The sequence below is a fragment of the Schizosaccharomyces osmophilus genome, chromosome 1 (assembly GCF_027921745.1).
Source record: "Schizosaccharomyces osmophilus chromosome 1, complete sequence".
NCBI lineage: Eukaryota > Fungi > Ascomycota > Schizosaccharomycetes > Schizosaccharomycetales > Schizosaccharomycetaceae > Schizosaccharomyces > Schizosaccharomyces osmophilus.
The window spans coordinates 2,443,771-2,465,173 of NC_079238.1; the positions used below are offsets into that span (position 1 = coordinate 2,443,771).

Sequence of the window (21,403 nt, forward strand, 5' to 3'; positions counted from 1 at the left end):
CACCCGCATAAAGACTGAAATATAAAAAGGAGTCATGGTAAAAACATAACAACGAGTTTGATGAAAAGAAAAAGCTTACTACGCACACTTAAAGTAGCCAAGTTGTTGCATACTCGTCCAGCACGCATTCATGCCGTCCCGATACTCCCATGAGGATTGAGATTGGATTTCAGCGATACGCTTCATAGTCCATGCGCGAGGAAATCCTAGAAGAGCACCTTGGTGAAGGAAGGTTACATGGTCCTTCCATGCTTGATCCCAACCATTGAGATAAAGATTGTGATCGTATTGACCACCTGGGTGTAAATGGTCCCAATAATAACAGTGTCCATTATAGTTTTGTTTGCGGCTTTTACTAAGTTTGCATGGCATTGAACCACTTGCACTGGGAAGCTTCGTGGGATAACGAACAACGCTATCCTCATTTTCAAGCCTGAAATCCCAGTCTCCACCTTTTCCGTGGAGGAATTTAGAAGTCCAAAAGTGAGATCCTCCAGTGTTATTTAGATATTGACTCACTTGTGCCTTTCCTAACTGTTTACGTCTATATTGATGCAGCTTAGTTTTTTGCCATGACTCTTCGGTAAGCGTACAACTCCATTCACCGACAATAAGGTTTGAAAGTGATGTTTTATCATACTCTTCTCCGGAGTTTAACTTATTGGTGATTGTCTTCGGGGACTGATTCACCAAATCACCTCCAAAACAGAAATAGCTATGGTGATCAACAATATAAAGACCATTATTTTCTTGTCCATTCACCCAATTCACCCAATCTATTTGACTGTTAGTAACCAAGTGATCCTCCTTGGAATGCAATTGTTTAATCTATTTACTTACGATCTTTGTCCCAACCATCACCAATATAGGTAGGCAAGTAAGAGGGGATCACTTTCCTAGCGTTTTTGTAATAGGAACTAAGTACATCGTACTGTCCCCATTCTGGCTCATTAATCACCTCAATGCCTACGAGATTTGGCTGATTTCTCAAGACGGAAGCAGCATATTGAAGACTAGACACCATTCTTTGTTGATTTTGAGGATTGCTGAAGAATTCCACTTTTCCAGAAGAGGTTCCAGAGTGAGAACCACCATTTGCTTGTCCATAAACGCCGTGAAAGTCAACTAAAACACCAATCGACTTGCTAGCAGCATCTTGAATTTTTTGAACCAGAATATTAAGGGAATTTTGATAAACTCCAGTATACTGTGCAAATGGTGTTCCCTGCAAAAATTGGCTTTGTCCAAGTGTCCAATATCCGATGGGTATACGAACGGTATTGACTCCCAACCGCTGAAGGTAGGAAAAATCGTTCGCGGTAATCCAAGATTTCCAATGATTCTCAAATAGCCCACGTGCTCCGTCCGTTCCATGTTTTTGAACAACGCTTTGGACAGCATCTAACTCACTGTCTCCAGCTCCTTCAAATAAAGAATCGTTAATCCATCGTTCTTGCACAAACCAAGCACCCAGATTCACACCAAACTGCTTTCGGTAAATATAAACATCCTGGTCGGAAAAGCCCATATTTCTTTTCTTTTTATAGAAGACGCCTGTCAAGCAGTTGGCAGGTAAGTTCTGAGCTCATCTTGGTCATGTTTGTAAATATATGCCACACGTCATGGTCTTCGTTTGTTTGTTTACTACCTCATATAAACAAATAAATAGATGAAGAAAACAAACAATAGGGTTCTTCATCAATTCTTAAACAAAAACAGATAGTTGTAATCATAAATAAGATATTATTCATTATCCATAGCTATTTTGAATGATTAACACAAAAAATAAATATCTTCAACCGTACAACGGTAACAACTACACGTATATATCTAGTATATCATGATTTATGGAATAATATTATCATAAACAAAAAGAATAGTAAATATATAAAACAAACAAGAGTGCTTTTTCAACGGACACATAATCTCTTTTTATTATTTGTTTTCAATGATACAGCCGTTAATATGTGCCCCAGCGATAATTCCAATATAGACTGTAGAATGTCAATGGATGAAAATGTAACCAACTCAATATTATTCGATCTGGAGTATAGACCCAGCCCAGCTGGTATATCCAAACCTGTCACCATATATTCATCATTTTCAACCAAAAAAGGAAACCCAAGTTTTCAACAACACAAGTTATACGTTTTGCGGTTCAACCATCTAACACAACAGTTACCGATGCAAATCAAAACTGCGGCTAGCAGTTCGAGACAAATGTCTACGAGGCACCCTAGTACTATTACTGCTCGTAACTTGGGTTCTTCTATTACGGCTATTCAGTATCGTATCGTCATTAGCAAGATCCGTCTCGCAATCCTGAATATTTATAGAACTGAGGGCATCAAATAGCTCGTCATAATTAGGGGGAGGAGTTTCGCAAGGAGGAGGACAGCTATCTCCATCAAAGGGAGGTGGATTCGTAGATGGAATTCGAAACAATTCGGGACGACCAGATTTACGAGAACTACCCGCAGAAGAGCTTGCCAAAACGCTCTGCGTCGTAAAAGGGGTTATTTCGGTAGGTTCTACCTGAGTAGCATCTAAACGGCAAGGACATGGTAGCAACACCTGACTATCTCGGTGAGCTGGTTCATAAGGTGGCAATAGAGTGGAATCTTTTACACACCGACAAGACAAGATGCGAATGGGGGTTTCTATGTTAATTTCAAAATACTTCCTTTTATCCGAATTAACCTCATTTTCAACAGACAAAACTAGAAGAGCTTTAAGCCTGTGTCGAATCTTTATATACTTGTACGTGGTATCAAACGTCAATCTGTCTCGCTCTTTCACTAGACAGGTAGGAAGTTTTACGTTGAAATTAAATATGGCACTCGAAATGCCATCCCCTTCATCTGGAATAGAGAATAAATTATCTGTATTGTGATGTTTGACAGAGCGTTCTGTCAAAAGCACACGACGTTTTGGATCGACACGATGAAACTTTCTGCTTCGACACCAATATTCAGCAGTTTCGACAACGGACAAAGACAATTTGTAAAGTCGGACTTTGTCGAGCAATAAAAACTTAAAAGTGATAGGTAAAGTTTCACCAAGACGAAAAGATTTACCAGATACCTGTAGCTCGTAATGTAACCGCTCATCCCAATCTCTCGAAATATTAATTAATTCACTGGAAGACAAACTAGCTGGTGATGGTGTACGAACAAGTTGGACTGGTGTTCTACCGTTCAAATTACTCTTAAAGGTACCAAATCTTTCAACTGTGGCTTCCAAAAAATAGCGTACCCAGCCCAATTTTGCCTCGACCGATTCGGGAAAGCAATTTGGGATAGCTAGATCGAAATTATAAGTATATTCACCAGGCGCAAAAACACTATAGCCACGAAGACCAGCAGCAGATGAAGATGGAAGGGATACGTGCTGACCAACAAGACGGGCAACATCAGCTCCATGCTGAGGGGCATCGGCATCTTTTATGTTAGGATTAAAAAAATTCCAATGATGACAATTAATAATTTTATCTTCATAGGTTTCGTGCCCTTTGACGGGAATCCCTTCAGGCCATTCTGTTCTGGAGCGGCCGGCAAACGATAGGGAAATGCCACGAATATTTGCTGGCTTGGCGACACGTAGGACTAAGGCACCACGCAAAATGACAGGGTTTTCATTTTGACACTCATTGAGGTCGTATCCAGAAAGATACAACACGGGTTCTAATAACACAATGGAAAGCGACATGCCTCCACCATGGGAGGAAGCGATTGCTTTCTTAATGACAGGAGGAACCATTTCTGAGACATTGTTTCCAATGATGGAAGTGACACGAGAAGTTCCGAATAGGTTCGCAGAAGAAGGACTCCAAGTCAAGGGAGGTTTGGCAGGCATTGTATTGTTTACGGGAGTGGAGACAGTCGACGGGATGTTGTTTGAAGTAGCGGTTGTGACATTGTCGGGGGGACTGGCGAGAGGAGGAGGTCGCGGAGCCGACTGCTTAGCCGAACGATTAGCGGAAAGAGAACCAAAGCCATTCGAGGAGTTGATACTAAAAATGGAATTTCTACGACCTAAACCGCTGTTAGACGAGCCACGAGTTTGAGAACCTGTGTCATTTTCCTCATTAGAAGGGTCATTTTGATGATTGAAAGAAGACGAAATCGATTTCCCAAATCGACTTAGCGCCGGAATATTCAGTTCACCCTTCATATGGACTACAGCTGGTTGAGGGATAGGTGGTAGATCACCTGGAATAGGATTTTGTGGATGCAAATTGGCAATGTTGAAAAGTTAATAAGAAAAGAAAAGTAAGGGCAAGCGAAAGCTCTTCAAGGAGGGAAAGAATATTGAAATTTGCAATTTTTGCAAATTATTCTAATCCCAAAAAAATTAGCCACGTTAATTTCGGATGTAAACAAACAAATCGGAACACTACGTAACAGATATTCGTTCTCTTTATCGTTGAATAGTGTACAAGCCGAGCCGTTCAACAGCGAGAAGCTTGGATTTTTCCGTACCGAATCGTAAGAGAGAAGAATATGCCAACTTTACTTCGGAAGGGAACAGACAAGAGACCCGATTCCGAATGCAAAATTCAAACGAAGAGACGCTTCAAAACTGGCAATCGGACCAAGAAGAAAAATTTTCCTTAAAACGAATAAGCAACCCACAGAGGAAAAATACCGTTGTTTAGGAAGATTTCAAGCGACTCCGAAGCAAAGGAATATTAACGAAGGAGAAAGGGCTCTAAACCGACTTTTCCAAAAGTATATACAGCACAAAGAGAGGAAAAGTGAAGAATAGGCCTGGAAAAAATGCTGTAGAGAAGTAACTACTTGTACTGAAACAAAAACCCGAAGAGAAGCGCGTGCAAGGAGAGATCAGTTTTACCGTTTGATAGATAAAAAAAGAAATCAAGCAACAGTGCTATCGGTTCTTTGAATAGCACGCGCACAAATGGCTGGTTTCACAGGGAATGGCAAACTTGAATTGTGTTCAATTTCCAACTTGTCTGATAGAGAAAGATTCAAGGGATTTATAGAGTTGTCAAAAAACTACAATTAAAAACAGTATAAGAAGAGGTTCACTCTTGTTTAAAGTTCCCTTTCGAATGAGTTGGATGTATGTAAAAGAAAAATCTATGGTGGATGCCAAGTGGTAAACCAAGTAACATCGTACTTTTTAGTAAGGAGATACGTTTCGGTGTGTACATTGGATGGGAAGAGGCAAATTATAAAGGTTCATTACTATACACTATACTTCGGTTAACAATATGATTATAAACGAGAACATACGAAAAGTTGATGAAAGAAGGCAGTGAATAAGCAAGAAGTGGATCTAGAAAAGAAATGGGATTCCGTGGAAAATTATCCATTAATAATTAAGAATGAAGTAAGAATGGATGAATTGGTTTGAAAAGCTTTGGGATTCTTGAAAATAGAATGACTGTTGTCAACGAAGCAAGCCTTGATGAACGAACTGGAAAACCAGTTCCAGCTACAATTGGATGTACATCCATGCATATGTCGTGAATTTGACAATGCTCAACGATTGCTCTACAGGAATATCCGCTTATACATCGAATTAAAGTTCCATCTATCCATCCATTCAGTCATGGAATATAGAAATCTAAACAGCGAAAATTCCTTTTTCATATGAACATCGTCACTACTATTCGTCATGAAGAATCTAATATTTTAGCTTGCGAATCCATCTCCCAAAGGACAAAACCAGAAGAGATTGGATTCAAGAATCGAATGGCGCTCTCTTGTCATTTTTACTTTTTCTTTGCAGGCCCTAAATATGTCTGTAATATAATTGAACCCATTGTTCAAGAATGCTCTTGAATCCTTTGTCAATATAATTCGGCGATACCTCTATTCCCATTCTGGAAGCCATGCATCACAAAAAGAACTGAGAATTAAGACCTTTTCGGAATGCTTCTTTATTTACCAAACAATACCTCTTTCCTCATCCTCTGTCGATAATTTTTTCGTCACTTATCTTGTTACCTAGATATTGCCAGCCATGTAGGCCACAAAGGTATGAAACAAATTTTCAATTCGGTAACAAAAACAGATTTCCAACTCGTCAACCGTTCTGGACATCTGAGGAAGCGGTGTTCTTTCTTCTTTTTAATATGGTCAAGTTTGCGTTGAATCTTCAGGCTGAACTTGCTGGCATTTCTAGCCTAAGCCCAAAGGAAGAAGAGGCCTTTTATTACATGTTTGAAGTTGAATGTGGATCTTGTCATGACATTCACAAAAACCCTATTGGTATTTGTCGATCCGAAGCTCATGACATTCCTGGAAGCAAGGGAGAAGCCAACTTGATTTGGACATGTAAGAATTGCAAGGTATGATTTTGTCCAACGGACCTGCTTGCCAAAGTGTGTTACGAGTCACACTTTGTTCCTTCCATTCTTTTTTTCTAAACAAATGCTTATGCTAACACGATATAGAGAACGAGTACTATATGTATGGAATCATGGTAAACATCGGGTGTCACTTGAGTTTGAACTTAACGACTTGAAAAATGCCTCGATGCTTATTTTCGGAAACATTTACTAATCTTTTTCTAGCCATTGTCAGTCGCTTTCAGCCTTACACGAATTCCCAAAGCCAACAACGCCTTCTAGAATTGGAGTGCCGAGGCTGCGAACTCGTCAATTTCGTCCCTGACGGCGAATGGGTTGCCAAAGGAGAACAGAGTGACACCCAATTCACAGAAGTAGAGTTAGAAGACGACTGGTATGATTATGATGAAAATGCTGGGTCAGAAGTTTCCATTACCGATATGCAATGGACTCTCTCGAAAGCTTAACGATGCGCATCTAGTTACGGCCTGCATAAATCCAAGAATATAGAAAGAATAAATATCCATTTTCTTAAAAACTCATATCCTAGTTTTTTCGATTTCCTTGCTTGATAAGTAGTATCAACACCGTGTCATTCCTTTCATATTCGTATCAATAGTTGTTATTTTTCAATAGTTGGCTGGTTCAATTGCTCCAGTTGTTCGTAAATACTTGCTTTCCACGATGGGTAGCTTTTTAGTCTCTTTTCATAATTGATTTGAACCATACTGGCAATTCCACTCCATGGCTTTGTCCGTTGCTTTTGAACTTCATAGCCTTCCATAGCATTTAAGGGCATCTGATGAAAGACTAGCGACTCAGACAATAACTGCATCCAATACTGAATTTGTGATATAGAATTTGTATCCTGTAGAATCGCTTGAGCCGCTTTCCTTTCAGCGTGGTTGACACGCAACTCGTCTCTTCCACTCATTCTAGCAGAAACAATCAAAAATGCTGCTATTAAGATTCCCTTCATATGTTCTATTCTCATGTTTTCCACCAATGTTGTTTTCACCAATTCCTTCACGTAAAGAATGGCTGAAAGACTGCCCATCCTTGTACATAAAAACGGAACGTCGTTCATAATATCGTATTCAGCATATAAGTCTTTTGTCAACGGACGTAGTTCCTCTTGAAAATACGTAAACTGCTTTTCGTATTTCTTTTTAGGAATCGGTGTCGCACTAACATGGACTTCTAAATCGAGTCTTCCTTTCATACTTTTTCAAAATTAGTTTCCTAGTTTTCTCAATCCAATTAACTTACATTTCACATGCTAAATGTGCTGCCATGTACGGTCTACAGGCCTCTTCTGTTGCTTTCAATACAACTTTGGATCTCGACCACGCTAGAAATGATTCCGCTAAGCTTAAGAGCCTGTCATTGTATTCCTCCTCTTCCGGAAGTAATTTTCGAAAGCAATCGATCACCTGTTGTCTTTCCATCAAGAGTACCTTTTTTATGATGCAAAAGAGATTCAAGGACTACCAGAAAAGCTCACTCCCTTTTTCAACCTTTAAATTTTGTAGATTTTTTCTCTCTGAAACTGTTTAAAACAAGCCTTTTTGTGTTTACCTTTTTCCTAGTCTAAACAGTTTCAATCAGTTTACCAAATTCGCGTAGCGATACTGTACTAAACAAATTTTGTCATGTCAATGGTAAAAGGAAAGAAATCCATTGTCTTCACTGTTCAATTATTTTCTTTTTTAATTTAGATGCTAGTAAATGAAATCCACTTGGTATCTTTGTCTTACAAAGTCTTTGATCTGCTCGTTTAAACTTTTAGCTTGTACCAAAGCTACTTACATATATCCTCCACGCCTTTGCTGTTTTCCAGTTTCCAATTAAGAAAGGGGAGAATTACTATATGCGTGAATCTATTAAGCATGCAAAAGGATACGGAAAGTAATCCGTGGCCTGACTCGTTGAAGGAGTTTATAGGTAAATGTATTCAAGATGCTGAAGAAAACAACCACGTTGGTTTGCAAGACGAAGTAAAAATTTTGATTTCTCGCCAATATGAAAACGGAAATATATGGAATATAGATTGGTCGACTATGAATTTGGATGCTCTACGAAAATTAACTGCAATTCAGGATCAGATGCAGGAAGACAAGAAACGTAAGCTAGATCAACCAAGCAATAATTCAGTCTCCGGCGATCAAACAGAACGAGCAAAAAAAGAGAAGAGGAAGCGTAGGTTTCTTGCTGATGAACGCTCATCTACTGCTTCCACACCAGTGGAACCCGAAAAGTCCATTAACGATGGAGCAATCGTTGGAAGATCCACTGCTTTGGAAAAAAGATACCTCCGTTTAACTTCCGATCCTGACCCCAATACCATTCGACCGCTTCCAATTCTGAAACAAACGCTAGAATTGCTGAAAAGGAAATGGAAAGAAGAAAAAAACTACGCGTATATCTGCGACCAATTTAAAAGTCTTAGACAAGATCTTACTGTTCAAAGAATACAAAATGATTTTTCCGCGTTGGTTTATGAGATTCATGCCCGAATAGCTTTAGAAAAGGTACATCCCTATTATGTTTTATATACTAACAATCGTTTAGGGCGATGTAGGTGAATACAATCAATGCCAGACTCAATTGTTTCATTTGTATGGGTTTGGCGTCCCCGGAAAAGTCAAAGAATTCTTAGCATATAGAATCCTTTACATACTTTACACAAAAAACCGGTCAGGTAAGTACTTAATTTCACTGCGTTTCTTTCTAACAACTTGAAGAAATGAACAGTCTTTTGGCAAATTTGGCAGATGAAGAAAAAGAGGATCCTGCTGTTCAGCATGCTTTAGAGGTTAGGTCAGCAATTGCTACTGCTGATTATTACAAGTTCTTTCAGTTATATTTATCTGCTCCCAATATGGGAGGATACTTGATGGATCTTTTTGTTGAAAGAGAACGCGTCAACGCCATGTACATGATTTCAAAGGCTTACCGCCCATCCGTTCCTGTTGATTTTATAGCCAATACTTTGGCGTTTGAAGACATGGATGAATGTAGAAACTTTCTTATTGATTGCCAATCTTTGTTCGACCCGAATGATTCAGAACGTGTACTAATGAAAGAAAGCATCGACAAATTCGATGCCATCAAGAAGAAACATACGGTCGTTGATATTAAAGGGCAAATCTAAATACCGTCTTATAGCTTTTCATTTTTGATCGGTTATTAATACTAGATATAAATAGAAAAAATCGATACAAGTTTGGTCATATTTTGATGCTAAGAATTTCCCAAAATGATTCTCCTGAAAAGCCAATACAAATCCACTAAGGATTTCTTTTCTTCCTATATACGAATACATCTCTTTTTAAAAAACCTTTCTGTTCATAATTTTTTGGTTTCGTGTCTTCCGAACTTACAACAGTCTGAAGATCAAATCCATTTTGTTCTAAAATTTCAGGGAAATTTTCAGGCCGTATACGAATTTTAGGAAGTGATCTCTCAAATATCTAAGGGTTGTTAGTTATGTTTTATTGCAAAATGTGCTTCATACGGAATTTTTTTTTGCTGCTTTAAGATACGAATCCCATGACTGAGGCTCTATTATAAGTGCACCGTCTGTTTCCAAAACAGCATGCATATTTTTAAAAAATGCAAGCAAGCCTTCGTCTAGTCCATTTAAATGAATCCACTTGGTAATGGAGAGGGCTAGAATTGTGTGAAAGCGCTTTTTGGATTGCCATCTTTGGATATCCACGGCTTGAAACTGAACGTTGTGAGGAAATCCTTGTTCATTTAAGGATCCTTGAAACTTTTTTTGGATCCTTGAAAACTTTTTTATGCTGGATATTGGGTAAAAATTGTGTCTTGAAATCATCGGACAGTGGTCATTCGAAGGGCCGATCCTCGAAGCAACAAATTCAAGATGCTTCTCTGCTTTCTTGATCAACGTTAAATCAATGTCAATTCCTAAAGCATACTTTACGTTAAATAAAGACGCAACCTGCGTTGTTATAGTTCCATTATTACAGCCGACATCCAGAACAGACGTGTTTTCAAATAAATCATATGGTAAAGCTTTGATTCGAGAATCTAGTACAGATCCATCGCCTCGCATAGAGTAATAGTTTTGATAGTTCCCATAGCGTTCGGTAAACATGAAAAAGATATTTGACTGGAAACTCTGAAAGTAGATTCGACGTAACAGTGCGTGCAAATATTATTCTTGTAAACAATTAGTTAGAAGTAAAGTTTTTCTATTATACTTTTGGATGAGCCTTTTACCAGATTTGTAGCATATTTCGACGCACCTGTACACTGGGTATCTTCATGCCAGGCAGTATGGGTAGCTGAAGCAAGAAAAGGTGAAAATCGTTTATTGTATCTACATACTATGCTAATTACATATCAGTTTTCTACGGCGAAAAGTAAAACATAAAGAAATTTGTTAAGCTGCTATTATCTCTATGTAAATCCAGCATGGACCAAAATAGAGTGTAAGCATGAGTTACAAGGCAAAAAGAAAGCATTAAAAATTTTCTGTATCTAAATTAATCAAAATCATCATAATCCTCCTCTTCATCAGCCTCATTGTCACGACGACCAGATTCAAAGTTTAGAGAACTAGATTCACGAAGAGGAGCTATTTCACCTTCCTTAAGCGCGCCAGCATGAACCAATGCCTTAGCAACATCGTAAACAGTAGTTCCCATACCTCCCAAAGTTGTTAAAGTCAAAAATTGCTGCTGTAGATCACCGTGACCATACACAAGCAAAGTAGGCATCATGATGTCGGGATAATTTTCGACTGCTTGCTTGCCGGCAATTTTCACAAACTTAATTTGTGGGTACATGGGAGCTAAACGCTCAAGAATACCGTTCAAGAGTTTACAGGCAGGGATACTGGTTACAAAGTTAGCAAGACCATATTCGCAAAAATTTACCAAGAGGCAGAACAGGAACACTTACGAATCTTGAAACATGTGCACAACGACGAAAACATTTTTACTATCTTCTGTAACTTCTTGGGTGTATTCAGGCTTAGAAATTGGGTAAACGGAGCCATATTTTGCTTTCGACATTCTCTGTTTCCATTCCTCAATCCGCTTGTTTCGATAGATCTGCAAAAATTCATCATCCTCTTCATCTTCTAACTCATCAAGTTCGTCTAAAGTTTTCTTTTCTAACCGATTTTCGTGTGCAAGCTCTTTGGCATCTACCAATGCATCGTCCAGCACATCGTCCACATCGGGTTCTTTTTCGGGTAAGATCCCTTTCGAACGTAAAATGTCGTTCCTTATACATTAATTTTCTAACAAATAAAATCTTTTTGACTTACCACTCGGTATCCTCGTTAGGATCCATGAATAACGCTGTTTTTGCTGAACCAGCTTTGCTACTGCTTCCTTTCAAGCTCTTCACTTGTATTATATTCCCTTTATTAGACTATATGCCAGTTGATTTGAGTAGAATATAGCTATAATTTAACGATCATAAAAAATACTTTGTTAAATGACAGTGCGTAGAACGAGAAAGCTCCTAAAGATACATAACGAAATCTGTAAATCATGTTATTTTGGTCTGCGTGGGCACATCCTTCTTGCTTGTTTTACACTCGCCAAGGTCTACCAAGGCAAGGCAGGTTTTGCTTCATACCAGAAACACGCTATTGTAGAAGATGGTAAAATCAACAAGCGTGACCCGACTGGATGGTAAGTAGAAGAAAGAGAGTAAAAACATTTGGAATAATCTGTTTGGAAGCCCGGGAGTGTAAGCTTGGGTTTTGTTGACACTTCCCTAAAGGAAATGCCATTGGAGGTGGAGACTTTGATGTTGTATTTGTTTTCCAATTGCTTTGGATAGCATTTATTTATACTTATATTGATCTGGAATCTAATACTTTTGTAGGTCTGCCTTTGGCCGCAAGTGTGGATGATGAATCGACAGAAAGAAAACTAGAAAGCCATAAAAAACAGGCGAAATTAATCCTCAAAAGACTAACTCCATCATCTGAGAGACAAGCCTCCATTGAAGCTGGCGACTATTCATTTCAGTATGTAACTATCGTAAACTGCAAAATTCCTGCAAATATGAAGAAGATTGGTTATTAACGTGGAATAGTTATATTATCGACCATGGAATTTCGTACCTTTGTATTTGTGACCGCTCGTACCCTCGAAAGCTTGCGTTCTCATATTTGGAAGAACTAGCGGTTGAGTTTTGGGGCACCTACGGCGAAGAGGCCTTGCAGCCAGGCTTGCGTCCCTTTGCATTTGTACAATTTGGTAAGCAGAAATTAGTGGTGGATGATAAGAAATGGAAAAAAAGACTAACTTGGTGTGTGTGCAGATATCTTTATGCAGAAATCCAAGCGTGTTTACAATACGCCTCGTGCAAATGACAACTTGGACAAGCTTAATACAGAATTGAAGGATGTTACGAAAGTTATGACAAAAAATATTGAAGATCTACTTTATCGAGGTGATTCCTTAGAGAAAATGAGCGACTTGAGTTCTGATTTAAGGTTTTCTAGCGCCAAATACAAAAAGGCTGCTCGTCGTGTCAACTTGGAAGCTCTGTGGAAGCAATATGGACCTGTTTCTATTGTTGTGTTCTTGTTCGTCGTCTTAATCTATTGGCGCTTTTTTACTTGATGAATTCTGGTGAGCTTTCCCCGAATCCTTGATTCGTCAAGGGGTTTTTAAACGAAGAAGGTGGTTATAAAAGAAGGGCCTTGATAAGACGCTTTCAACATTGAAGGATGTTGGCTCTTCCTTCGTTTGGAAAAGGAATGTTAAATGAATCCACACATACTCCAATACGCCCAGGAAAAAAACAAATTATCATATTCGGGAATGCATGTCTTTCTCAGAGGAAGAGAAATGTTTGTAATATTTTAGATTTGCTTAATGATGATGTTAGAATAACAAGCAATCTCTATTCATTTTAATGCCACTAATTTGACTTTTAATATAAACTTCCGGACTCTTCATAGCAATGGGATACAAAGCAAAATAAGCTACCAACGAAATTGATTAGCAGTCTTGTATTCTTTCAAGAAATTGGACTTAGTCTACACAATCAACCTGCTCTGTTCAATACGTTCCATCGGGTATGAAAACTGATAGCACACATACTTCTTTAAAACAGTGAATTTCATTCATTTCATTTCTTCTTTTATATAAAGAAAGCTTGATTTAATTTCAAAATGCTGTCAGTGAAAGAACTTCTATGAAGTATAGGGTGATTCCTTATTTGAACAGCCCACTGTACTTTACCAGATTCAGACGTCTTAAATTGAAGAAATCGTCAAATTCTTCTAAACAATAAAAAAAAGAATAAATATAAAAGAAGAGACTCAATTGTTATATTCCTTAAAATACTATCCACAAAACAACAACAACAGTCAGCGAAAACAGAATTATTCATCGTCGGTTGACGACGAACATTTAATTTGCTTCACCGAAGTGTTTCTTGAGATATGAAAACATTGCACCATGTCTTCGTCTCCGAATAGTTTGCCAAATTCTGACATAAGTTGTTGCTTCCCTATAAGTCACTTCTTTCATCGGCTGCTGAAACGAAGAACCATGTAAGTTTTATACTTCAATTCGTTATTACTTTCAATTCACTAATGACAATAGACCCTGTAAATCAGTTCCTATTGTTCGTGTGCAAGAAGCAACTCCTCGCAATTCGTCTGTTGCTTATGAACAGCATTATGGGAAAACGACTCCCTCTTCTTCTTCTTCCTCTCCTACAAAAGAATAACGCTTTTATTCCTCTGTAAAAGCATAGAGGCTATTGGTGAAAAGAAGATGGTTCACAATGCAATCTGCGCGCTGTAGATTTCGTAAGGATCATAGTTTTTATCATTTCACTCTTGATGCTATTCATTCATTGCTTTTGAAGCTCTTTTGGCATGATTCTCCCTTGGGTATGCAAGTGATTCACGTTCACTTATTTTACAGCAAATCAAAAGATTTATCTTTATTTTGAAAGCCTTTCACTCTAATTTATTTACTTTTTATTTATTTATCTATTTATTTATCTATTTATTCAATATTTCGATTTTTCTGCATATTTGACTGCTCCTACTATTATGCCTTATGATGACACTACTTCCTTCCTGTTTACAAATTCAGAAGTTATATTTTGTAGACAGTTGTCCCTAAACCCCAAAAAGAAAGCATTCATTTTCACAAGTTTTTTTAATTCTATTATATACATTTTACCATGGCTGAAGCCGGTGGAGGTTATCGTGTTGGTACGAAGTTGCACTTTGATGACAAGTAATGGGATGGTCGCATTGAATTATGCTACCACATTCCATTCCATTTTATTTAATTTTTATTTATTTATTTATTTTTGTCAAAAAGGCTTCATTTCAAAAATGCTGACGTTTAGAAATTGCCAAAACTGGCAGAGCAGGTTGCAAGAGTAACCTTTGTGGAAGGTATTGGCATTCTTTATACAGTTGTTTGTTTGTTTTTTGTTTCTCTTAAAGATTCTTATCCAAGTGAAACTTTACTGAAAACTTTCTTGTGATATCATTTTTGAATAGAATATACGCTAACAGAATTTTAAGATCAAAGATCGAACGTGGACAGCTTCGGTTTGGTTCGTTCGTTGATTCTGGTCGCTTTCAAAGCTGGATGTGGAGACACTGGGGTTGTGTTACTGAACGTGTTATTCAAAATGTAGAAACTAAGTTAGAAGGAAATATCGTCGACAACCTTGATGGTTTTGATGAAATAGAGGATGAGGAGGTTCAGCAAAAAGTTATACGAGCTTTCAAACAGGGCCATGTGGATGATGAAGATGTGGAAGCTTCACGTTCTATGGCACCAGAAGATGACGAGAACGAAGAGGAAGATACGAAAGAAGAAAATTTGACCACGGAAGAAGAAGAAGAACCACTGGAAGAAGTCAAAGGAAAGCGAAAGCGTAGTACGAAAACTCCTTCTAAGAAAGCTGAACCCAAGTCATCAAAGAAAGATGCCAAAAAGCCAAAGCTTGAGGTTGTAAGCGACGAAGAGGCGGAAGAATTGAAGGATGATGAAGAAGAAGATGAGCTCTTGCCAGAAAATGATGATGATGATGCTGAGGAGGATGGCGCAGATGAACGAGATGGTAGTGACTCAGAGGAAAAGTCTCCTAAGAAAACGATTGCCTCGGAACGCCCAAAGCGCTCAACTAGGTATGCTGAAAGTAACGTCGTGAAGCGGAGAAAAAGTAAAATTGACTGTACTAACATGGCAACAGGGCGCCTGTTAAGTACGCTGAAAGCGGTGAAGAATATTCTGATAGTGACTAGTGAACTCGGACACGATATAAATACAATTTTTTTTTTGAGCATGAAATTATCTTGAAATACTACCTAAAACTACTTAGTTTCAATTAATGTTATCAAATCTCTGTAATTCATGATGATTAACAGACCTCTCTATGAATTATAAAAGCAAAAGCATTTTTATTGACTTTACCATGGAAACACCGATATTCATTTTCTAGTTGATATCTTTATTGCTTTATATTTATTTTGAAAATGAAATCTGAGAAGGTTTCTTTCAACATGCTACCTGTACCCGTAGGACTAAAGTGTCTGTTTACTCAGGCCGTCTATAGGCACCAACCATATACAAACCTAACCATAACAAAGATCTTTCACAATAACAACTTATACTTCTGTTGAAATTAATTTTTATAATCTATTTTCAAACATTTACTATTTATTTTAATTGCTGCAATATCTCATCCGGCAGGATTTTAAATTAAAGTGTTAAGAAAAGCTCATATCGATTGACTAGGATAATTAAGAGAAAAGATGTTCCGTAGGATTCTTTATTTCTTAGTCTACTGGCTGATACATAAGGCGTTTAGCGTTTACGCTTCTAGTCAGAACTGGATTTCATGGGGTAGCAACTATTTGTTGAATTTTCTCTACCATCACCACTGTAGTCGTGACCTTATTCGCAGAGATACAATTAAATTGAACAAGAAACCAAGACATTTGTCTGTTTTATTGGAATGTCACGATAACACCGGGCTGGAAGGATTAATTCATGATACATGTGAACTAGCCGCATGGTGCATTTGTTCTGCTATACCCGAGCTTACGATTTATGAAAGAAAGGGTACGAGTTGAAACTATTTATTTCTATTTTCAGCATGATCGAATTCACATTATACTAACCTATAGGGTTCCTGAAACGATATCCTGAAGCTATGGAGAAAGCTATTTACTCTCATCTTCCATTTTATGTGGGCCGTGAAAAATGCGTTGTACAAGTTCGTAACTCCTGTTCAAATAATGAAAAAGAGCAAGAGGTACCCAAGGATTTGAAGGTCCATTTAATTGCCGAGGAGGACGGAAGAGATGCCATCATTGACTTAACCCGTGGACTAGCCGATTTGGCTACCAAGAAAGTAATAACGAGTGAACAAGTAACCCAAGAGTTGATTGACAAAGAGTTGACTGAAAGCGTTATTCCGGAGCCTGACCTATTAATTATTTTCTCACCCTACCTCAAATTACGAGGGTTCCCTCCTTGGCAGTTGCGTTTGTGTGAAATTTTCCATGACCCAGTCTTTACCAGTCCCAGCTATTTGAGTTTTTATAAAGCACTCACCAGATACTCCACTGCTGAGATGCGCCTTGGTCATTGAGAGAACACAGAGTTAAACTTTACTAATGACAACTATTTTCCATTCGCTCTTTTATTACGAAACTTTATCTTTTTTTCTTCATAAAGTACATACTTCGGTGTGATTATGATTCCATTGCTCATGTGTTTAAAGAGTGCTTTAGGATTTGACAAGAGAAAACAGTATGGATTTCTACGATTTTATTAGTTTATATTTCAACCTTCTTTAAGAATAGTAACAACGAGTTTCCGTTGAAATGTATTTACGAATTGCAAATTAAAACTTCATTTGGTTTGTTTAGTACCGTACAAAGTGCCTAGTTTCAATAACTTTAAAGTATCGTTTTGCAGCTCCTTATTTGAACACCAACTGGGGGAGTAGGTTGACGCATCAGCAGGCTCGCACACAGTCTCTCTTTTCACTACCGTCCTTACTCCTTGGACGAAGAGAATTAGAGCTAATAACAATGAATTCACAAGATGCTCCAGTCGTTCCAGATGAAGAGAGGAACGCTTTTCGAGTACCAAGAATGTTTCGAATGTCATCTCATCCAATGGTTCTGTTCTTCTTTTTATTCTTTCGAACAAGTGCCATTGTTGCGTATATTTTAGGAATGCTATTTACATCTAGCTTGTATGTTGTGAGACTTGAAAGTAGAAAGATGCGAGTTGCTGTTTGCTAACCCGGGTTTGGTGTTTAGTATGCTTTTATTTATCTTAATATTTACATTATTGGCAATGGATCTCTGGACAGTGAAAAACGTTTCGGGTCGATTGCTTGTCGGATTGAGATGGAGAAATGAAACGGGTGTTGATGGTGAAAGTATATGGATTTTTGAGTCGGCTGACCCCAATCGTCCACGAAATACCATAGACCAAAAAGTATTTTGGTATGGACTGTATATTTACCCGGCGGTTTGGGGCCTATTGGCTATCCTAGCGTTGGTTCGCTTCCAATTTTTGTGGCTTTCTCTTGTAGCAATAGGCATTTCACTAACGTCTGTCAATACCGCTGCGTACAGCCGATGTGACAAAGATGCTAAGAGACGATGGGCTACGGAACTTGTGGAATCGAATTCTTCTGGATTTGTATCCCAATTCCTTTCAAGGGTCTTTGTAAAGCGATTTTTTGGCTAAACTCCCGTAAATGCGCTTACGCTAAAGAGGAATCCATGCTATACTTCCGTTGTATGAAAGAAGATACTTCATTTTCACATGTCTTTCTTTTCCTTTTCAGTTTCCGTTCCTTTTCAATCCTCACATCGAATCCTACTGGATGGGTTCCCTTTTTCCCGTAAATGGATATTATGAATCTCTCTTTATAATTATATGCATATGTTTCGTATTAAATTTTATTAAAACGATACTTGCTACCTATAAGATGATATTGCTGTATGATCACCCGAGCTTATAAAGTCACTTTGTTACCTTGCCACCCATCATGGTCACATGTACCATGTAAACGTTCCGTAATTTTCTTACAAATTCTATTCTGTGTTCCGCTTCATAATCCCAGTTAACGAGCAGCATTGGGCGGCTTTTAATACCAAAAACTCCTTTCTCCGTAAACTTGGATTTATCATACACTTTATATAACCAAGAAGGCTCCATCCATTTTTGTCTTTTGCCTTGTATATTAACGGATTTAAAGCGCTGCTGTTTTAGTTTACTACTTGAAACTGATTCTGTTTAGTTGAGACAGATTATTTGGAATTTTGATACACAGCGTGCCCTTTCGATGGAGGATTTAAGAGTATTTAGGTTTCTTTTTTTGTTTTAAGCCTGTTTAATTTCTTGAAATTCAGTTTGAACATCCATCTTGGTCAGTATTGACTTGGGTAGATTGTTTTCAAGCATTTTTTTGGTATATATTCATTCAGTTGGATTGTCATTTACGTGTATTATATATACCCATAACTACGGCAATACCTGTTTGATACCAGAATTTGCATATACGTTTATCCCCTTTTTTATTTATTTCCATTTTCCTCATCTCTCATTGCTTTTGAGTTTGTCTTCTTCATTATCCGATCTCCTTTACCTGTCTTTATTATTTTCTTTTTGAACTTTTTTCCATCTCCGTCTGTTTTTGTTCTATAGCTTATCATGGATTCCAACACCCCGACAGACCGTTCCACACTTCCATGGGAAGAAGAACCTGCAAACGAAAGTCAGATGAATGGCGCTCAACCACCGCCTCAAGACACTGCGTCTCAACCGGGCCAAGGTCAGATTGGTAATCCAGAAAATCCTGAGCAACAACTCGCTTTTTCAATCGGTACAATGTTTATAATCGCTCCTCAAGGTGGAGGAGGGGCTGATGGAAATGAAAATGAAAACTTTATTAACCCATTCCAGCCTCCTGTGAAACGTGCTCTTAAAGAGGCTTGGGATTCTTTTGAGGATGTTGCTTCTGAGCAACTTCCTGATCAAAGTTGTCCCATTTGCTATGATGATATGAATGTAGATGAAGAAACCAGAGCTACTCGTATGCCTTGTGGTCATATTTTTGGTAAAAATTGTCTAAAAATTTGGCTTGAAGATCATTGTAGTTGCCCTCTTTGCCGTAAGGAAGTACCACATGAAACGATCGGCTCTTCTCATCCGCCTATTCTATTTATCATTCCCCATTCCAACCAGCGCCCCCCAAATCAAGGAGAGAATGCCGAGCAAAGTAATGCCGAACAAATTCCTGCTGAAAACACCAATCCTCTCCTTTCACTCGCGCAACAACATCGTCCAGAAGGCGCCGAAGCCACCCCTGCAAACGAGACAAACGAGGGTACCCCTACTCCTCCTCGTATCGCTTTCAATCGTATACGTTTTGTCCTTGCGCCCCATCGTACGCCTCAGCCAACGGAGACGGCGTCTGACTCTCCATCCACACCTCAACCAGCACAACAAAATTCCGTTGATTCCGATCCTAACGCTCCGTCGACGGAGCCTGCTCCATCGGGATCTTCGCTTCCTCGCCCGCCTGTTACCTTGACATCTCTCTTCAATTCTTTTCTTTCTAATCCTTTGGATCGTAACTTGCCCTCCATGCGAACAGATTCTCCCTCCAGTGCAGAACCTCAAAGTGCTCAGCCGGCAGAGCATCAAAACACAGAAGTCGGTGCTGCTCGGCCTATTGAACCATCAACCCTAGTTCAGCCTCCAAATATTATGAACTTTCCTCCCTTCACTCCTTCTAATTTTGCTCCGCCTGCTCAACCAAATGCTGCTCAAACACCCGAGTCGGCGGGTGCTCCTGGTCAGCCATCAAGTCAATTTATTACTTTCCACGGGCTACCTTCTCTTGGGGATTTGCCTACTGTCTTGGAAAGCTTGCTTCGTCCCAATGGATTGTTAAATCTTCAAAACCGTGCTCAGCAACCTCAGAGCGCGGAAGGACAACCCGTGGTTGGCAGTGAGGGAAATGCGGAGAATATGAATGAACAAGAACAACGTACTACTACCGTAGAACCTTCTGAAGAAGATCGCGCAAGACCTGAAGGATCTCGTACTGCGAATCCTATGATTCATATCTATTTCTTCCGTCCACCAAACGCTGATGGCACTGTTGCTACTCCAACAAACGCTGGGGAAACTGAATCCAGTAATGTTGAATCGAATGAAGATCGCAACGTAACCGAAAGTGGCAGAGATACTTCTGTGGAAAACAATGAGAATCGTACTAGTTTATCTTCGGCTCTTCCCGCTGGCTTGAGACACCTTAGTGAAATGGGTCAGCGCATTGTCCGAAGATTCCAAGAAGAGTTTGAAAATCGTGTACGTCAAACGACCGAACAACCTCAGCAGGAGCAGACCACTAGCGATGCGGAAGCTTCCCGCAGTCAACATAATTCCAACATTACCGTCACTAATGCTTCTCCATCGCAATCTGAGATTCCTTCAGTTGAACCAGCTGGTGTTGTCGACGAAGACAATAGGGTTGGTCGAGCCTCCGTTTCTACTCCGTCGGAAGCAGTTACTAGTGACGGAGAAACGAGCAGAGTCCCATCAGGAGCTAGTACTCCTCGTATGGCAGCTCCTGTCGCACGCAGGAGCGTTCGCCACCATCCTTACAGTCGTCCATCATCTACTAAACTCCATTGTCAATATGAAGATCAAGGTAGCTGTAATCCAAACGATAGATTTCTACATTTTGAATGTGGTCATCATGTACATGAATCTTGTTACCGTGATTCGCCGGAGAATGGACAAATGGATGAGGTTGACGAGCAATGTCCAAAATGTCGCCAGCAGAATGAAAAATAAAGCGACTTATATGTCTGATTTTTGTATAAATTATGTATTTTTGATGTATGAGATGGCTTTCTGAAGAATAAGGGTTTGGATTAGATTAATGTTAATGTTATTATGTTCGGTTTTTCTTTCTAAATATAATTTACAGGGTTAGTGATTAAATTGGTATTAATGAATTAAACGAGACTTCCATTATCATAAAAACAAACAATGCAAAAATTAAATG

At 38.8% G+C, this 21,403-nt stretch overlaps 13 protein-coding genes across 13 annotated transcripts; 8 read left to right on the forward strand and 5 right to left on the reverse strand.

The window, feature by feature from the left end:
• Positions 1–78: 78 nt before the first annotated feature.
• Positions 79–1,528, reverse strand: exg3 (cell wall glucan 1,3-beta-glucosidase Exg3; the record flags this gene model as incomplete). The annotated part of the gene is made up of 2 exons (XM_056179918.1): positions 79–776; positions 841–1,528. The coding sequence occupies 2 exons, from the start codon at positions 1,526–1,528 to the stop codon at positions 79–81; spliced, it is 1,386 nt and encodes a 461-aa protein (XP_056035496.1).
• A 650-nt stretch (positions 1,529–2,178) lies between these two features.
• aly2 (arrestin-related endocytic ubiquitin ligase substrate adaptor Aly2) lies at positions 2,179–4,173 on the reverse strand (the record flags this gene model as incomplete). The annotated part of the gene is made up of 1 exon (XM_056179919.1): positions 2,179–4,173. The coding sequence occupies one exon, from the start codon at positions 4,171–4,173 to the stop codon at positions 2,179–2,181; it is 1,995 nt and encodes a 664-aa protein (XP_056035499.1).
• A 1,930-nt stretch (positions 4,174–6,103) lies between these two features.
• Positions 6,104–6,601, forward strand: ess1 (DUF866 family protein, C1orf123-like protein; the record flags this gene model as incomplete). Its single annotated transcript, XM_056179920.1, has 2 exons — positions 6,104–6,319; positions 6,545–6,601. The coding sequence occupies 2 exons, from the start codon at positions 6,104–6,106 to the stop codon at positions 6,599–6,601; spliced, it is 273 nt and encodes a 90-aa protein (XP_056035498.1).
• Positions 6,602–6,941: 340 nt separating this feature from the next.
• Positions 6,942–7,767, reverse strand: orc6 (origin recognition complex subunit Orc6; the record flags this gene model as incomplete). Its single annotated transcript, XM_056179921.1, has 2 exons — positions 6,942–7,542; positions 7,589–7,767. The coding sequence occupies 2 exons, from the start codon at positions 7,765–7,767 to the stop codon at positions 6,942–6,944; spliced, it is 780 nt and encodes a 259-aa protein (XP_056037142.1).
• A 441-nt stretch (positions 7,768–8,208) lies between these two features.
• On the forward strand, positions 8,209–9,473 carry iss9 (SAC3/GANP/THP3 family protein, LENG8-like protein; the record flags this gene model as incomplete). The annotated part of the gene is made up of 3 exons (XM_056179922.1): positions 8,209–8,850; positions 8,891–9,020; positions 9,064–9,473. 3 exons carry the CDS (start codon positions 8,209–8,211, stop codon positions 9,471–9,473), a joined length of 1,182 nt encoding a protein of 393 aa, XP_056037139.1.
• Positions 9,474–9,609: 136 nt separating this feature from the next.
• bmc1 (Bin3 family, 7SK RNA methyltransferase Bmc1) lies at positions 9,610–10,442 on the reverse strand (the record flags this gene model as incomplete). The annotated part of the gene is made up of 2 exons (XM_056179923.1): positions 9,610–9,792; positions 9,837–10,442. The coding sequence occupies 2 exons, from the start codon at positions 10,440–10,442 to the stop codon at positions 9,610–9,612; spliced, it is 789 nt and encodes a 262-aa protein (XP_056035351.1).
• A 391-nt stretch (positions 10,443–10,833) lies between these two features.
• Positions 10,834–11,647, reverse strand: plp2 (phosducin family protein Plp2; the record flags this gene model as incomplete). Its single annotated transcript, XM_056179924.1, has 3 exons — positions 10,834–11,185; positions 11,252–11,578; positions 11,622–11,647. The coding sequence occupies 3 exons, from the start codon at positions 11,645–11,647 to the stop codon at positions 10,834–10,836; spliced, it is 705 nt and encodes a 234-aa protein (XP_056035352.1).
• Positions 11,648–11,960: 313 nt separating this feature from the next.
• On the forward strand, positions 11,961–12,936 carry sec22 (SNARE Sec22; the record flags this gene model as incomplete). The annotated part of the gene is made up of 4 exons (XM_056179925.1): positions 11,961–11,994; positions 12,191–12,335; positions 12,404–12,567; positions 12,632–12,936. 4 exons carry the CDS (start codon positions 11,961–11,963, stop codon positions 12,934–12,936), a joined length of 648 nt encoding a protein of 215 aa, XP_056035349.1.
• An 843-nt stretch (positions 12,937–13,779) lies between these two features.
• Positions 13,780–14,053, forward strand: SOMG_01133 (Schizosaccharomyces specific protein; the record flags this gene model as incomplete). The annotated part of the gene is made up of 2 exons (XM_056179926.1): positions 13,780–13,874; positions 13,927–14,053. The coding sequence occupies 2 exons, from the start codon at positions 13,780–13,782 to the stop codon at positions 14,051–14,053; spliced, it is 222 nt and encodes a 73-aa protein (XP_056035350.1).
• A 465-nt stretch (positions 14,054–14,518) lies between these two features.
• On the forward strand, positions 14,519–15,599 carry hpz1 (zf-PARP type zinc finger protein, G1-S transition regulator Hpz1; the record flags this gene model as incomplete). The annotated part of the gene is made up of 4 exons (XM_056179927.1): positions 14,519–14,549; positions 14,690–14,738; positions 14,871–15,482; positions 15,548–15,599. 4 exons carry the CDS (start codon positions 14,519–14,521, stop codon positions 15,597–15,599), a joined length of 744 nt encoding a protein of 247 aa, XP_056035355.1.
• Positions 15,600–16,109: 510 nt separating this feature from the next.
• Positions 16,110–16,951, forward strand: nus1 (di-trans,poly-cis-decaprenylcistransferase Nus1; the record flags this gene model as incomplete). Its single annotated transcript, XM_056179928.1, has 2 exons — positions 16,110–16,419; positions 16,485–16,951. 2 exons carry the CDS (start codon positions 16,110–16,112, stop codon positions 16,949–16,951), a joined length of 777 nt encoding a protein of 258 aa, XP_056035356.1.
• A 445-nt stretch (positions 16,952–17,396) lies between these two features.
• tvp23 (Golgi transport protein Tvp23) lies at positions 17,397–18,066 on the forward strand (the record flags this gene model as incomplete). Its single annotated transcript, XM_056179929.1, has 2 exons — positions 17,397–17,563; positions 17,631–18,066. The coding sequence occupies 2 exons, from the start codon at positions 17,397–17,399 to the stop codon at positions 18,064–18,066; spliced, it is 603 nt and encodes a 200-aa protein (XP_056035353.1).
• Positions 18,067–19,035: 969 nt separating this feature from the next.
• On the forward strand, positions 19,036–21,189 carry san1 (sir antagonist, ubiquitin-protein ligase E3; the record flags this gene model as incomplete). Its single annotated transcript, XM_056179930.1, has 1 exon — positions 19,036–21,189. One exon carries the CDS (start codon positions 19,036–19,038, stop codon positions 21,187–21,189), a length of 2,154 nt encoding a protein of 717 aa, XP_056035354.1.
• Positions 21,190–21,403: the final 214 nt, after the last annotated feature.